Genomic DNA, 15610 nt, shown 5'->3' on the forward strand with positions numbered 1-15610 from the left:
TAAAAGAACTTTAATAATTGCATCATGAGACAAGCCGAGCCAACGGGTCAAATTAGTATTTATAAATATGCACATGGTTAATGATCTATCGAAATCTTGGGCAACTGGCCTCAATGAATTGAAGTAGAATAGAAGACGGTGGCAAAAAGCAAAATCGTAACTTAGTCGCTTGCTCAAGTAGATACTGCGGGTCAAAGTCAACTCTTAAGCCAAATTTTGCCAGTCATTAGTAAGCAGCACGTTGCCCTCGCTCTCGAGTCCAAGATCAAAACAAACATCTGGCATATAAACTGACAATAGTACCAGCCCAGCCAGCAACTGCGGTCCTCTAATGATTTCGATGTAACGATTTCAGATGCGCATTAAAGTTGCGGCAATAAAGCAGAATAATTAAGAGCATCGTTAGATGAGGAAAAGTCTCCAATGTGTTGTCCAATTGCGATTCCAATAGAATCAAACAGTTGATATACTTTCAGTTGAATAACCTGCGTATTAAGAATGCTAAGTTACCATAAAATATTCAAAAGTATGTTTGAAGCTCATCTAAAATCCCGTGCAGTACAAAAACACATTGATATTGAAGTCTTGTACAATTTATTTTTATCGCATTGTCAAGTTATATTAGCGATAATTATATGCATATAATCGAAATGAGTGCTATAGTATATGCACATGTTCGACTGTTATAAAAAATGAAAAAAATGAACAATTTAAGATAACGATTTGTATTTTGTATTTTCATTGAATCATTAAAACATAACTGTTTGAAAAAAGTCAAAAAAGTATACTCAAATCAATAGTATTTAAGTATATAATAATTACCTGAACTGGCCATAGAAGTTTAATAATTATTATTCCCCTGAGTGCAACGCATTTTTTAATGGTTTCTACTATGCCATTTTACTTCAGATTAAAACAAAAAATGTTGCCAGCCATATATGAACTATTCGAATAAGAATCTAAAATAAAATTATTTAAATAGAAGTTTTTATAAATAATTATATTAATTAAACTACTACAGATTTCATTCGATTATAATAAACGTGGTTTTCTAAGTATTTTATATAATGCATTTTTTTTAATTCTTAATTCCGGGTACACACATCCATGGATTCATCAACAAAATTTTCGTTTTGAACAAAAAATAAAGAAAGTCCAAATGCATGCCAAACCCTAAAATGGCTGCATTGTTAAACTGCGCTAAGTTTGTGATGAGTGTGTTTGTTCTGTGTGTGATAGTGTGTGTGGGTGTGTGTTTTTCTGTTTCTGTGTGTATGGATTTTAATTAATAAGTGCATATGATTGTGTGTGTAACTATAGCGATTATTAATATTTGCTAGAGCTTTTAGAAAGTTATCGGCTCAATTGGCACGGTACATTCGCCCACTGTAACGCGATACATGGCCATTTCGGAGATACCATGATAATGCACAAAGGCAGCGGCAATAACGAGCACATGAAATAGCTGATGCGATTGGAACTGCAATGACGTACATATATTAGTAACATCAAAATCGATATTTACAAGATGGAATAAACTTACCCATATATCAAATTTGCCGGGGAACCAGCGCTCTGGGACGCGCAAAGCATATAATAAAGCGCCGAGTATATAAAGTAAGCCTGCAATAAAAAATTGAAAAACAAATAAGCATTTTTGCTTTATATGCTCGATATATGCTGCTCACCCATTAGTATAAGCCAGCCGAGGCTGGCGCGACTGATCTGACTGAACCACCCCTCCATGATGCTGTAGTGAATGGCCGGAATGACCCCCGATAGGCCAAAGCTCATGAATACGCCAGCACGCAGCGGACGCAAACTCGGCTCCGAGAACTTGTCCCACAGCGACACAATGATGGAGAGGCAGCCGAGTACGCAAACTACAGATAAATATATCACCTTTGGCTGATAGTGACAATAGAAGCCATAGTAAAGCCAAGGCACAAAGGAACCCATTATAAGTAGTGCAATTCCACAATAGTCCAGCCTGGAATTTAAAGGAAAACAATCATATTAAATCAATTGACAGCACATATTGTTATGAACTTACTTAGAAAATAGTCTTCCAACCTCAACAGAATGGCAACTCAGTGTATGAAACGCGAATGAGAATCCTAAACAAATGATGGCGCCAATGAAGAAAGCGCCAAAAACGAGCTTCTCCTGAAATTGTATCTCAACGGTTGGGCGTGATACAAAGTATAGCGCTACGCCAATAAAAGCAATGCAGCCCAGTAGATGCGTCCAGATGTTGCCCGTCTCCGTGTGGACGCGGAATATGGATTTAAAGCATGCCCGGAACGAAGGCAGAGGCGGACGATGTCCACGATGCAAAAAATCATTGTCCTGCAGCCATTTGGGCAAGTTTCTATAGTGACAAACCTTCCAGCTCGCTTCCCAGACCTGCGAAAAGCAAACGATTACAAATCTCACTTTGATTTAGACAAGAAAATAAAGTTCGCATAATAGATTTATAGATGAATCTGAATTAAAAGTTGTCATAGAATGAGTAAATTTATTTTCAATAAAATGGAGCTGTGGTTAATATCAAATTAGGTACACAAATGCTTCATAAACATATTCAAGAAAGAAAATTCATGCTGATTATTGCTTGCGTCGATAGCTTACCTTGCGCACAAATTCTTCAGCCTGCTCGGCGGCATTGTGGGCAAGGGCGCCCAAATCGATTTCGTCGGAGAGAACGCCAGCCTTTAAAACTTCGGTCATCTAAAATAGATATGTAATTATGTTGAATAATCGAGAACAAACACTTTGAACCGCACTTAAAAGATGTATAAGGAACTAACGCTGATCTTGCTTGCTCCAATTTGAATTGAGTCTGCGTCGGGCAATTTCTTATACGATTCCACAGATTCGTGCACATCGTTAACAACAGCATTGAGCTCGACTCGCGACCGTGCCGCCATTGCGCCCCAAATACAATGTGATCCGTATGCGAAAAACAAAAAAGAAACTAAAAATAGTGCACGAAAAGCCAAGTTTTGTGCTTTGAAGCGCTTGGCAATTGCCTACTAAGTTGAACACTTTTTTTTAGTGTGTTGTTTTTTATTTTTGAGGCGGAACAAGAAGCAGGCACAGTTCAATGATAAGATAAGAACATGCGAAACTGACAGACAGACGCAAAATGTTTCTATGCGTCACATCTGTTATTTGTTCGTTTGTCTTTTTACGTCGGCAACAAGTGTCCAAATCTGTCGCATCCGCACACTTAATCCGCGCCTGACCCCGGGAGGCGATATATCAATCCAGATGCACAAATGTTAAAACAAAAAACAAAACAAGAGTTAAAACAAAAAATGCCTGGAATTCTGCATTCAAACACAGCGGAAACAGACTTGTCGATACTGCGCACCTGGCCAAGCATTATCGTCGTGGTCGGGATTTGATAAGCGATCGTGACTTTCAAAAGCCAGTAAACGATTACAAATTAAATGCCTATATTAACGCATGTGTCTGACCTGGACTGGTGAATGCTGATAACCGTTGCCCAATGGGTCAGCGATAAGGCAGCTGATTTTGCACACAGCTGATGGCAGGCAAATTGGCTTACCTCGGCCTCAATGAGCTGAGTGTCCTCTGGCGTTGAGGGCAGCGGACAGCCGACATCGTCCTCCTCGACCAGCTCATCGTCGTCATCCTCAAGCAGATCGAGATCAAGTTCATTGTGGCTAAGCGAATCCTGTGCTCCCCAACCGCGTCGCTTGCGCAATATCATTGTGACCTGCTCGAAAATGTCCTCATCGTCATCATAATTGCCACTGACGCTCTGCGTCACTGGCGTATTCACCATATCCCCCGATGAGGGCACACCCGAATCCAGATCATTGCCATTGGCGCTTGAACTGGCCGCCTCCTTGTCGCTGCCCAAGCTGTTGCGCTGTAACAGATTTGTAGCGGACTCCATCCCAGTTCGAATATCCCAATACGAATGTTCTAAAAAAATATAAATACATATTCATACAGAATTTAAGTCAAGTCGAGCCTGTGAACTAAACATTTACTATCTGAACATATACTATGCATATACAATATATATATATATTTATGTTATATGAAAAATTTGCAATAGTATTACGAGTCGAGAGAGTTGAAGAGTCACGACCACATGGCAGAAATACACCATTATCGAAACCAATCGACCTTTGCTCCCACCGTGTGCATGTCTGACTTTTAAGTTTGAATTTATTGACTTGGCGCCAGGGGAGAAGTGCAAACAACTAACACAACACAAAGCAACAAGCGAGCTTTGAAAGCAATTAAACTTTTATATAAGATCAATAACCGTTTTGTGTCGTCAAGCGCAGCCCCTTGTGAGGGAGTCGGGGATGGGAAAACCAGCAATGAGACTGTTACTGGGACAGACTAAGATGGGGACTCTAACGTTTTTATTCGGGTCACTGGTTTTTTTTTCATTGACTGATAAATAAAACTGGTCTTTAGTGTATAAATGTTATCCACGTTATTTTGTAATGTGCACAGTAAAAATAGTAACTGCGCACAACAAGAGTAGTTTGAATGTTTCAGTATTAGTGAATTTTGTTCTCTTACCTCTAACTTATTCGCAACTCCTGAGCAAAATAGACTCGCGCTGAGTCTAAACGAAAAGTTTTAATAAAAAATTAGGCCAATTTACAACGTTTTTCCTTCTATAATATAACTAACAATGTGACCAAACCTAGAACTACTATTTTTAGTCACTTAGTATACAATGGCTATCGATAGTTTTGCTGCATCAGTAAGCGGACTATTTTTTCTCAAACAGTAGCATTAACCAACCACTTAAAAAATGTGAAATATATTTTGATGGTTAGTACTACTTACAAGGTATTTATATAACTTATATATATGCTTACAAAGTAACAGTTAACTGCTATAAATAGCATATTGACTTATGCGATTAATACTAAATATAGAGATGCCAACTTACTTTAAAAATGCATATAGTATTCTGTGTGATTGCATTTGCGTTTGCGGCCGCACTTATGATAAATACAAAAAAATTGCGTATATATAGCATATATATAGCAAATATTGCATAACAAACGGTGATTTCAAAGTTGATGAAATGCAGCCCAGCCCGCCTGGTGATGGCCAGGCAAATATGTAAATAATTTCGACACAATTATCGATTTTTTAATGTCATGCACTAGTCACTCGAACAGCTGTTAACAACAACCATTCAAAATGAAAAACATGGAAAAATTCCGCATTTTTTAAGCATTTTCGCGCTTTTTTCTATTTCGGCTAGAATATCGCGCCCAGTCGATATAGTACAGTTGTATCCGCAGAGCTATAAATATTGTATTACAGAACGCAGTACACATAACACATACTAAATAGATTTATTTAAATAACTTAAGCAATAACTTTGTTACGTACAGATCAAGTCCTTTCTGGAATAATGGCCACTGCAAAGGAATGCATAAGCAAAGGACAAAAGTTCGCCCAGAACACACAGCCGTATACGGTGCTCATTGAGGGAAACATTGGCAGCGGAAAGACAACATTCTTGAATTACTTTCAAAAATATAAAAACGAAGTTACCTTGATTACGGAGCCAGTGGAAAAGTGGCGCAATGTGAACGGTGTCAATTTGCTCGATAAAATGTACAAGGATCCAAAGAAATGGGCAATGCCCTTTCAGTCATATGTTACACTAACCTTACTCCAGGCCCACACAGCAGCCACAGACAAAAAGTTAAAGATCTTAGAGCGCTCCATTTACAGTGCACGGTGTGTTCAAGGAATTTGAAGCCAAAAAGCCTATTAATATGCTAATTGTATTTTCCTTCAGCTATTGCTTTGTGGAGAATATGTATCGCAATGGTTCCTTGGAGCCGGGCATGTACAACACACTGCAAGAGTGGTTTAAGTTCATCGATGAGGCAATCCACGTACAGGCTGACCTAATTATTTATCTACGCACCTCCCCCGAAGTGGCCTATGAACGGATCAGGGAACGTGCACGGTCCGAGGAGAGCTGTGTGCCACTGAAGTATTTGCAGGAGTTGCACGAACTACACGAGGATTGGCTCATACACCATCGACGACCGCAGCACTGCAAGGTTAGTTGAATATTATAACGGTGGGAAAATATAGAGTAAATGTGATGTTATTGCAGGTTCTTGTGATGGACGCCGATCTGAAACTGGAGGACATTATCAGCGAATATCAGCGCTCTGAGACGAGTATTTTTGATGCAATTTCAAGGGGGCATGAGCATAAGCCGGAAGCGGTGCTGGTGTCGCCCAGCAAATGCTATAGGTCTAGGCCCTAGGCTATAACCGGTTTAAGGACGCATTCAGTTTGCATATGGAAGCAGTTGCTTCGTTTACCCAAAACATTTATAATTACTAAGTTAAAATTCAAGCGAATCTGCCAAACTTAACATTTCCAATTTCGCAATTACTTGAAATTGTTCCAATATAAATTTAGTCTCATCGAAATTTAATTTATGACACCTTCCTATCTAACAATTATAAATTAGACAATCTTTAATATCCGCAAGTTTAAGTTTAAATGGTTAATAAAATTATTCGTGGTTGCCTTTGATCTAAATGCAGCTGTGATAAGAATTCGATTTAATGTAATCTAATTATAATAAAACAAGTCAGAAGTGTTGGTGGCTTTAAAAAAAATTTATTTGTTGTATATACACATTTTAAGTTGTTTTTTCTACACGCACTGCTATTCTTAACATTGCAAAAAATTGCGCTTAAATTAAAAACAATAAAGATAAAGAACATTTGTACCACATGTAGCAGCCTTGCTCTGACTGTAAGTCAATCGATTAAAAGAAATCGATACGTAATTTTTTAAATTCAGTCAAACAACCGATGGTACAATGGAAAACTTATATTTGTATCACATATTTATTTGTATATTTAGAAGTTGGTCTATCGCAAGATATGATACGTTATTCCAACTGGCTATCAAAAGTCGGTTGCTGCTCCACCGCTCGATAAGATGGCCGCCACCCGCCAAGTCATCGTCTCGTAGAGCTGATCGATCTTGTTGACCAGATCCTGGTCACTGTGCCAAATATTGTAGAGAACCGCTCGAAACTCGTAGACATTTTGCGGTGCCGTCGTTTGTATTTTCGGCTCAATAATGGCCATCAGTTGCTCCATCAGATTGAGATCATTGCATTCGGAACAGTCCGGACCCACCAAGGTGTCCAAAAATATTTCCTTCGCCGTTAAGCCATCGTCTCGCCCCTTATTGTCGTCCATGTTGAAGATGTTGCGCCAATCCTGAACGGTCCACTCCTCGTGAGCACGAGCCCATTCCACGCGCCTCTGCTTCACGTATGCACTGAAGAATTTCTGCTTTGGCTGGAGCATATTGGCGCGAATCTCACTGATGCGCCGCTGGAGTGTGCGACGACTGACCTCGATGCCGAACTGGTTGAGCAGCTCCCGCTGCACATCGATGGATGTATAATGGGGATGCTCACTGAGCAGCTGCTCCACCAACTTGCGATTCTCAAACACTTTTGGTCGCCCCACATCCCGTCTGTTGATCACCACCTCATCTTTCGGCGGCAGCGGTCTCAGTTTCAATTTTGGCATTTTAGCATCATCATCCGTCAAGCAGTTCATCACGCTTTCCACATCACACTCGAGCATATGGGCGATTTCCTCATGGGTGTATTTATCCTGCAGCATCTTCACAACTTGGCGCGCATCTGTCTCAAGTACCATCGTCAAATAACTTGTAACTTGTTGGCTGTGCCAAAATCACATAACGATTGCGACGATTCCACACTCACATCCTCTTTATATGCGTTAGCAGGTAAACTTTCTGGCACGGATTAGCGATGCCTTTTTGACGCCCATCTACCTGAAGTTCGTCATAAAGCTGCACTTCGAAGAGAGACCTGAACAATCAAATTTAAGACACTATATTGTGTTGTCTGCTTAGTGCTTGTAGTCTACTTTTCCCAATACGAACTTCTGTCAAGCTAAGCATCCCTTATAACGTACACTTACCTGCCTGTTAAAATTAAATATTATTTTCATTAGGTACAAATACCATCGTGTGCCTTCGGATACACCTCGCTCTCGGCACACGAAGCGGCGAAGCTGAGGGAGAGGATACACCAAAGTAATCAGCTTTTGCATGCAGTTTACTAGCAGTAACTGGTCATATTCAGTTCTTTATTTACGGCTTTTTCTCTGCAGCAGAGTGCACCACGAAGAGAGTGGCTAAAGCAATGCGAACTATTTCGTTCGGCTCTTTTAGATCCCGTTATTAATTCATTAAAAGTCTCTAACTGTTCGCGTTGTCTAATTAAATTAATATTTCCTACGTAATTCGCCGCTGCAATATAAAATAAAATATGTTTGATTTAAATGTTGATATTGTTTTTTTTCCGTACTTGCCATTTAATGTGAAGACGATTTCATGTTTGATGTATTTGTAGAATTACAAAAATAAATGTAAAAAACTTGTACATGTGAGTTTAGTTATTTCTACAATAGGAAATGCATCTCTGCAAAAATCTGTTAAATATTGTTACAAATATATGCCAGTTTTGTCTTTTATATGCATGTATAATGTAAGTATTCTTTTTTATCCATATATACGATGAACCGCTGAACCTTAGAGCCAGTTTATATTGTGCCAAAGGCGGCCTATTTGAACGCATAATATATGCATGAATGTATCTATTTACGTACGTATGTATGTATGTTGGGGGGCTTTTAGCTGGGCACACAGGGTGTATATATAAATAACGGAAGAAAGACAACCCACAAAAGGGGAGGGAGGGGGAGTGAGTGTTAGGAGCTAGTTAGAATTATTAGTTAGCAGTAAGTAAAGATCGATATTGGAATTATACAATTAAATAAATAATGCTAAAAGTATGCCTAATTGGGTTTCTACATTCATGTGCTAGGTTTTGATTGTTTTTCATTGTTTTTTTTTTGTTTTTGTTGAGTTTCCAAGCAGCTAAATCTACTTTTGATGTTTACTTTGTGTGTGTGGTTTGTGTTAGTTTATTTCTTGGTTTTTATGTTGTAGGCGCCCACACCACGCCACGTTAGTCATCCAGATCGATATCTGAATCGTCGGAGTCATAGCCACCGCGTATGGTCTTCTGTGCTCGATTTATGAACGGTTTGCGCTTCACATCTGGCGGCTGCATCAGATCCCCCTTGTACTCGATGGCGCCCGAATGGGCGATGCGCCATTCGAGCATCTCTGTGGAGAAGTCATCACAGTTACCCAGATCGCCAAAGCCAACAATGAAGTCCTTCGTTTTACTATCCTTGACCAGGGCAATTGTGGGCAGCACCTTGATGCGCAGGCGTTGCGTCAAAAACGGCGTCTTTTCCGCATTCACCTTGCAGAATTTGGCCTCAACGTGCTTGGCGGCGAGTATTTTCAGATGCATGTCAACTATGCGACAGCGCTCGGTGCTGTCTCTGTAGAAGTGACATACAATATTCGGTGATTTCTTCGACACCTCGAAGAACTCCTTCTCGTCGGCCAGCTCCGAATAGGTGCCGTGACCCTGAAATGTGTAAGCTCAAATTAAAATTAAATTAATTTAAATATGAGGATAATAGCTACTCACGTTTCTGAGCCACTCTTGCTTTTTATTGTTCAACTTTTTCATTTCCTGTATCCGCTTCTCGCGCAGCGCTTTCAAATCATCCGAGTCTAAGTTGTCCAGCCGATCGAATTCCTGATCCAATTGCTGCTCAATCACCTGCGCAGCAGCAAACAATTGATTTTCCAATATGTGCGCCATGTTGTTTTTGTTGCAGTGGTTGTGTGGGTTGCTGCACTTGTGCGCTGCTTGTGGCAACTAACTTGAATCTATTTTCAATCTTTATTATCTGCTTGTATGCGTTTGTGTGTGTATGTGTGTCTATGTGTGTGTTTGTACGCACTGTGTGTTTAGTTTGTGTGTGTGTCCGGCATAAATGAAAGGCGTATCCAGATGCAGATGCGTCATGTTTTGTTGAAAATTCAGTAAAGTAGCCAATGTTAGTGAGAATGGTCATTTATTTGCATATAAGGCAGCAATAAATCATCTATTTAGCGAGTACTTACATTAATTTCTGACCGATTTCATTGATTTGACGAGTTAATTCTTATAGCTTATTTATTCGTCGTGTGGGATGTCGATTGTACAAGTGAATCGATTAACTTTGAAATCGGTGTGGCCGCAAGCGGCAAGCAGCTAAATACATATGTTTATCTACTCTTACTCTTGTAGTTGTGCTTACAAATTAGACAAATTCTATAAATACTACCTTACACTTTGGTTATGTCGTAGGTATTTATTAGCGACTCATTGCACAGCAATCATAGAAAGGGAAATTTATCGAAAATACGTTCTAAGAAAGTAGTATTTTCTAAGAACATATAAACGATTTTAATTGCTTTTCTTCACTTAAGAGTCATTTATAAAATATTTAATATCTACCTCGATTCAAATATTAAATTGTGAAATATCCCCAATCAGTATTTTTGGTAATATAAAGGGAAATTTGTAATTGTTTTTGCTAAAATTTGGTCACTCTGTTTGACATCGCGCGTTAGTTTTTTAATTTTTTCAGTGGCGTCGGTTGCAAATTTTTATCCGCAGACGCTTTCCGTAACTTAAAAAGGGTTGTTTGTTAAAAAGAGGATCTTTGTGTGCTTAAAACAGCAAAAGGTTTGTTATATTTGCATATACATACATATAAATGTGTGGATTTATTCAATTTTCCGAAGCAGTAGTGCCTTATTCTTTGTGTTGTCTTATTTGTTTTGTGTTGCGGTAGGATTGGTGGTGGAGGCTGTTGTAGGCAAAATGTGCACAGTTGCCGGGCTTCGAAAGCATAATGAAAATACTGCGAATTTTGTGCAATGTAACAAATAGCCAAGAAAAGGCTGCTCACAATATGTGTGTGCTTAATACGATTACAAAAATACGCTCGTGCGTATGCACAAAACATACGCAATTGCATGTACTTTTTTATCGTTACTGCTGCAGCTTCCGCCATTTTTAAAAGAAACGTCAATTGAGCCTGCTGTGGTACAGTGGTGGCAAACCGTAATGGTCACGCGCTATTTCGTTGGGAAATACATTTTAAAAATAAGCCTAGATGTGTATAATATACTAATTAAATTGTTAAATATCTATAATATTCATGTGTGCGTATTGATTTGCGTGGCTATATATAAAAGTCAGTATTTCCATAGGGCTGCTAAAAACGGTGCTCAATATTTTAGCGCGCAGTGTTGCCCGCTTTTTTTTTTTTTTTTATCTATATGCATGCATCGAGTGTGTGTGTGTGTTTCATACATTCACGTGTGTGAGCCTTTATTTGAGAGCCATAAGTGATAAAAATTTAATTTATTAATTAAATTTCATTTCCGATCTGAAGATTCAAACCTTGAACTGCAATAAATGCACATAAACACTCTCATATAGGCAAATAAATTCAAAGTAACGTTGATCTGCTCTCTGATATACACATTCACAGTTTCTATGTGTAGTTGTTGAGTTGATTAAACTCCTAGTGGCTTATAAGCAGCAAGACCAAAACAAAACGTAAAAAAAATAATTACAATGAGGGCTTGGCGCATAACTACATACACTATACATGCATTGTGGGGGATATGTGCATGCTTGTGTATATTTCTGTGCGCTTTGACTGTATGTGTTTTGTGTTTTGACTGTCATCAGTTCTCTCCATCATTGTATATATGGATGTCTGTGTATGTGTGTGTATATCTGAGAAGATTTATTTTTTGCATTTTTGCCTTTTGCACTTTCTCAAAGAAACTCAACAACTCAACTGCTCTCTCTCTCTCTCTCTGTCTCGGTGCATTTTCTAAACAGCTTTTTCCCCTCTATCTTTTGCTCTCGGCAATAGAGAGCCGGTATTGAACTTGCTTCGTGTTTATTTTTTCGCCTCTGCGTTGGGGGCACATCGCTCATTGTGTATATATTTATATTTATATTTATATATTTATATATATATATATATATATATATATATATATATATATATATGTGAGTGTATATATGTATATGTATGCGTGTGTGTGTGTATGTCCAATGACCGTTGCAACTGAAATTTTGTGCCTCTGAATATTATTTCGTTGTCTACTTTTAGTTTTGCTTCCTCTGACCTCTGACAAAACTTATTTTAATTTTACTTTATTCTTTGCGCATTATTGTGTTCATCATACCGACTATGGGCTGTATGCATCTAGAAATTTGTGGGGGGACAATAATAACAAGAGTTATTAAAGTGGAACGCTGCTTCATCCGGGTACCTAAAAAATAAAAAAACAATTTGTCTGCAAACAGATCCCTCATCCGTAACGATCCCTATTATATATATAATAATGTATTTGGAATTCCTGATAACTATTGCGATTTATCCGCGCACAGATGTTGATCATAAAGCGATTTGGTTAGCACAGCTGCCTGCCTGTTGCAGGTAGCATTGCTGCCTGCTCCTTCCTCCATCGTCCAACTCCCTCCACCCTACACCTTCCACCCAGCGTACCTGAAATTCTTATATTTTTCGGCTACTTAAAGTCTGCGCTGAAAATCTTGACTGGCAATATAAGACTTATTCGCGAAACTGTCAACACGTGCACGTGCAAAAAAAAAAAAAACGTTTAGAACGCTAGCGGTTGAGATTTACGTTAAACTATAAAAATAATACACTAATAATAGCGACGACAAACATCAGCGACAAACAGCAGCAGCATCTGTGATTGAAGTGATTGCCAAGCAACAACAAACAGCAGCAACTGCAATTGTCTGTGGTAAGTGGGGCAAAAATGTCGTGCAAAGCCGGTTCTCACGAGGAATGCGGCACAGCATTCAGTGCACTAAACGATGAAGTAAACAAACCACATTACTTGTCCCTGAATAAAACATGAAGCGTGTTTAGATTATCCAGCGTTGTCTTTCTCTTTCTTTCGGTTTCGTTGCACTTGAAGTGTGAATAAATGCGCTTAGGCACAGTGGGATTCCATAAGATTAATACTGCTATTAATACAAATTTTATTTATTTTTTATTTTACAGAACAACGTACCAGAAGTTGAACGACGACAATTCAATTCCATGTTTAGCAAAATGGCTCAACCAAACACTGTGGGAGGAGGTGGCAGCGGCTCAGCAGCCGCTGGTGGACGACGCGTGCCGCTGTCGTTGAGCGGAGCCGGCGCTGGCTCTTCCCTGGCTCGGTTGCAGCAAGCAGCAGCCGCTGGCAGCAATGGACGTTCGAAAAGTCCGCAAAACAAAAAGAATGAGACAAATATCGCCAATAGTGGTCCATTTGTAGTTGTGAAGAAGTCGAGCAGCAACCAGCACCGAATCTCGTCGGCTAGCTCCTCCTCGTCTTCCTCGTCTAAAGATGATGATAAAAAAACTCAAAATGGCGTTAGCAAATCATCCTCACATGGAAATTCAAAGGCTGCACAAAATGGCAGTTCCTCCATTCCCGTCGCCGTCGTCGTCAAGGAGCAACAAAAGTCGAAGGAGAAGCAATCCGCCGAAAAGAAGGAAGCTTCACTCGAAGCAGCAGCCGCAGCTAATGATGAAGCCAAGCCAGCTAAGAAAGAGACAGAAATAACACAGCCAACAGCTGGTGACAACAAGACTGAAGCAGTCGCCGACGCCGACGCCATCGCCGCCGCCGTTTCCGATAATGAATTGAAAAACGAGTCGGCCGTCGTGGTTCCAGCCACATCCAGCACCACACCGACTGCGGAACGCAAATCGTCGCGCAGATCAGCCACACAACAGAAGTCGCCCGGCAAGCCGCAGCCGAGCAAGGAGTCGTCGGTGCAGACGAAACAGGAAACAGAAACATTGCAAGCAGCAGCTGTGGAGGATGTCGAAATGGAGCCACTAACTGTGGATGCCTCGCCCATAAGGAGCGTGGCGAGCAGTGCACAGCCGACGGCCACATCGACACCGGGTCGCAATCTCTTCGGTTTCCAGAGCAGCGTCAGCAAGCAGGCCAACGAGGTGGAGCTTACCTCTCAGCAATCGATCTCGCCAGCAGTTGCCGTAGCGCGCAACTTTTCACAGATAAGCGGACGACGTAGCATACGCCCGGCCGCAATCCAAACACCCGGCCGGATGGGCAATTATCGCTGTTTGAATACCAGCGAGCTGGACACCTCCGGCTTTACGAATACTAGCATGAATGCCACCGTTGGCTCCGAGATACCGAACAGCTCATCGTTCTCGTTCTCTTTCTTTGGACGTGGGCGTAAGCGGGAGCGCACTCCGCCGCCGCTATCGGGCAGTCAGTCGGCCAATGATTTGGCTCAGGATGTGGAGATGTCGCCGCCGAAGCGCGCACGCTTTGAGTTGTTCAGTATGAGCCTGGCATCGCCATTCAGCATGCTGCGCTCGCGCTTCTCCAAAGCCACTATCAGCACACCGTCTTCGCGCAAGCAACTCGATCAGACCCCACCCACTGGCGATGATGAGGAGGATGGCGGCGTTGGCAAGGTGCAGAATGTGTCGGGCATTATCATCCAGGAGGAGGAAGATCAGCTCAACAGATCGGCGAGCAACAACAGCGAGGATGTAACTGTCGCCAAGGAAGCTGGCCTGGAGACGCCCAAAAAGTGTGGAACAACGCCCAAGGAGCAGAATGGCGAACAGAATAAAAAGAAAGTGGGTGACGAGGAGCAAGCCGAGGATGCTGTGGCCAATCTACCCGCCACAGATGGCGAACTGCCTGCCGAAGCCAACAGATCGCGTTGCGCCATAATGTAAGCGATTCGCCGACACGGAATCTTGCTGCAGCAACCTCCATCCCCACCCTTTGCTTCCTCCCCCGAAATATCCATTAGCTGTTAAGATTTATGTCATTAGTTGTTTTTTAACGTTGTGATGATTTGATTCTTTGGTAATTTGTGTTCTTGCGAAAATTACATGTTAAGAGTAAGCAGCAGCAGCTAAACGGGGCCTAAAACAACCAAAGCCATCACGCCATGTACCATCGCTGGCTGCACCTCTTCCTCAATCCGCTGGATTTGGAATTGGAATTGTTAGCCATGCGTTTTTCACATGGATATCCCCCATTTTTTGTGAGTCGTGATTTCTTGCTGCGTAGCTGTGCTTGCCACAAGGCGCAGCTATGCACCAACAAATCTGGCCACGAAAATACTGTCTCAGTACCCACGTACAACATAAGGTACAAACAAACAGATAAACAAAAACAACAATTTAGACATCATACAACTTTATAATATACATAAGACAAAATATGTAGCCATACCTGTGCAAGAATAATAAGATTTATGTATCTCCGAGTCTTTTCCATTTGTACTTGTGAACTCAATTTTCAATAATATATATCTATATATATATATATATAGTTAAAAAATGGCAAAACATTATGTATAATAAATTCGATTATTTTATAAATAAAGATCATTTTAAACAATTGCTTGTTTGATTTTTGAAGTCGTCTACTTGGGAATAAGATTTCTTACTAGGGTGTGTATAAATATTTAACTAACATAAAGATTCAGATATTCAGAGGCAACGTTTCTCTACTAAAATTTTATATTGAAAAACAAATGATATGAAATAAATAATCG

General features: G+C 40.4%; 5 protein-coding genes across 11 annotated transcripts in view; 2 read left to right on the top strand and 3 right to left on the bottom strand.

Moving 5' to 3' along the window:
- LOC6568426 (deoxynucleoside kinase) overlaps positions 1-6604 on the top strand; it is a 23854-nt gene extending 17250 nt beyond the window's left edge. For 2 of the 6 annotated variants that reach the window (XM_043215041.1, XM_032740748.1), the window contains exons 2-4: positions 5406-5757; positions 5819-6089; positions 6146-6604. In XM_043215041.1, coding sequence (XP_043070976.1) covers positions 5426-5757; positions 5819-6089; positions 6146-6301 — 759 coding nt within the window. In that variant the 5' untranslated portion in view covers positions 5406-5425 and the 3' untranslated portion in view covers positions 6302-6604. Of the gene's footprint in view, positions 1-4784; positions 4831-5051; positions 5128-5174; positions 5341-5405; positions 5758-5818; positions 6090-6145 lie in introns of those variants that run through there. The other 4 variants (XM_032740750.1, XM_032740747.1, XM_001994695.2 and 1 more) reach the window with 4 other exon arrangements.
- LOC6568427 (adiponectin receptor protein) lies at positions 578-4695 on the bottom strand. Of its 2 annotated transcripts, XM_001994696.3 has the most exons (7): positions 4573-4695; positions 3575-3957; positions 2632-2730; positions 2054-2406; positions 1689-1990; positions 1544-1623; positions 578-1480 (listed from the first exon to the last, which is right to left on the bottom strand). In XM_001994696.3, the coding sequence occupies exons 2-7, from the start codon at positions 3926-3928 to the stop codon at positions 1346-1348; spliced, it is 1323 nt and encodes a 440-aa protein (XP_001994732.1). In that variant the 5' UTR covers positions 3929-3957; positions 4573-4695; the 3' UTR covers positions 578-1345. The 2 variants fall into 2 exon arrangements, with proteins under 2 accessions (XP_001994732.1, XP_032596637.1); XM_032740746.2 differs by lacking the exons at positions 3575-3957; positions 4573-4695 and adding an exon at positions 2811-3243.
- Positions 6605-6651: 47 nt separating the features above from the next.
- On the bottom strand, positions 6652-8346 carry LOC116805862. The gene is made up of 2 exons (XM_032740751.2): positions 8016-8346; positions 6652-7903 (listed from the first exon to the last, which is right to left on the bottom strand). The coding sequence occupies exon 2, from the start codon at positions 7725-7727 to the stop codon at positions 6957-6959; it is 771 nt and encodes a 256-aa protein (XP_032596642.1). The 5' UTR covers positions 7728-7903; positions 8016-8346; the 3' UTR covers positions 6652-6956.
- Positions 8347-8373: 27 nt separating this feature from the next.
- LOC6568425 (thioredoxin domain-containing protein 9) lies at positions 8374-10223 on the bottom strand. The gene is made up of 3 exons (XM_001994694.2): positions 10087-10223; positions 9605-9922; positions 8374-9541 (listed from the first exon to the last, which is right to left on the bottom strand). Exons 2-3 carry the CDS (start codon positions 9779-9781, stop codon positions 9068-9070), a joined length of 651 nt encoding a protein of 216 aa, XP_001994730.1. The 5' UTR covers positions 9782-9922; positions 10087-10223; the 3' UTR covers positions 8374-9067.
- A 385-nt stretch (positions 10224-10608) lies between these two features.
- Positions 10609-15434, top strand: LOC6568424 (serine-rich adhesin for platelets). The gene is made up of 2 exons (XM_001994693.2): positions 10609-10693; positions 13071-15434. Exon 2 carries the CDS (start codon positions 13110-13112, stop codon positions 14778-14780), a length of 1671 nt encoding a protein of 556 aa, XP_001994729.2. The 5' UTR covers positions 10609-10693; positions 13071-13109; the 3' UTR covers positions 14781-15434.
- Positions 15435-15610: the final 176 nt, after the last annotated feature.

The sequence above is a fragment of the Drosophila grimshawi genome, unplaced genomic scaffold, assembly GCF_018153295.1.
Source record: "Drosophila grimshawi isolate 15287-2541.00 unplaced genomic scaffold, ASM1815329v1 contig_311, whole genome shotgun sequence".
Lineage (NCBI taxonomy): Eukaryota > Metazoa > Arthropoda > Insecta > Diptera > Drosophilidae > Drosophila > Drosophila grimshawi.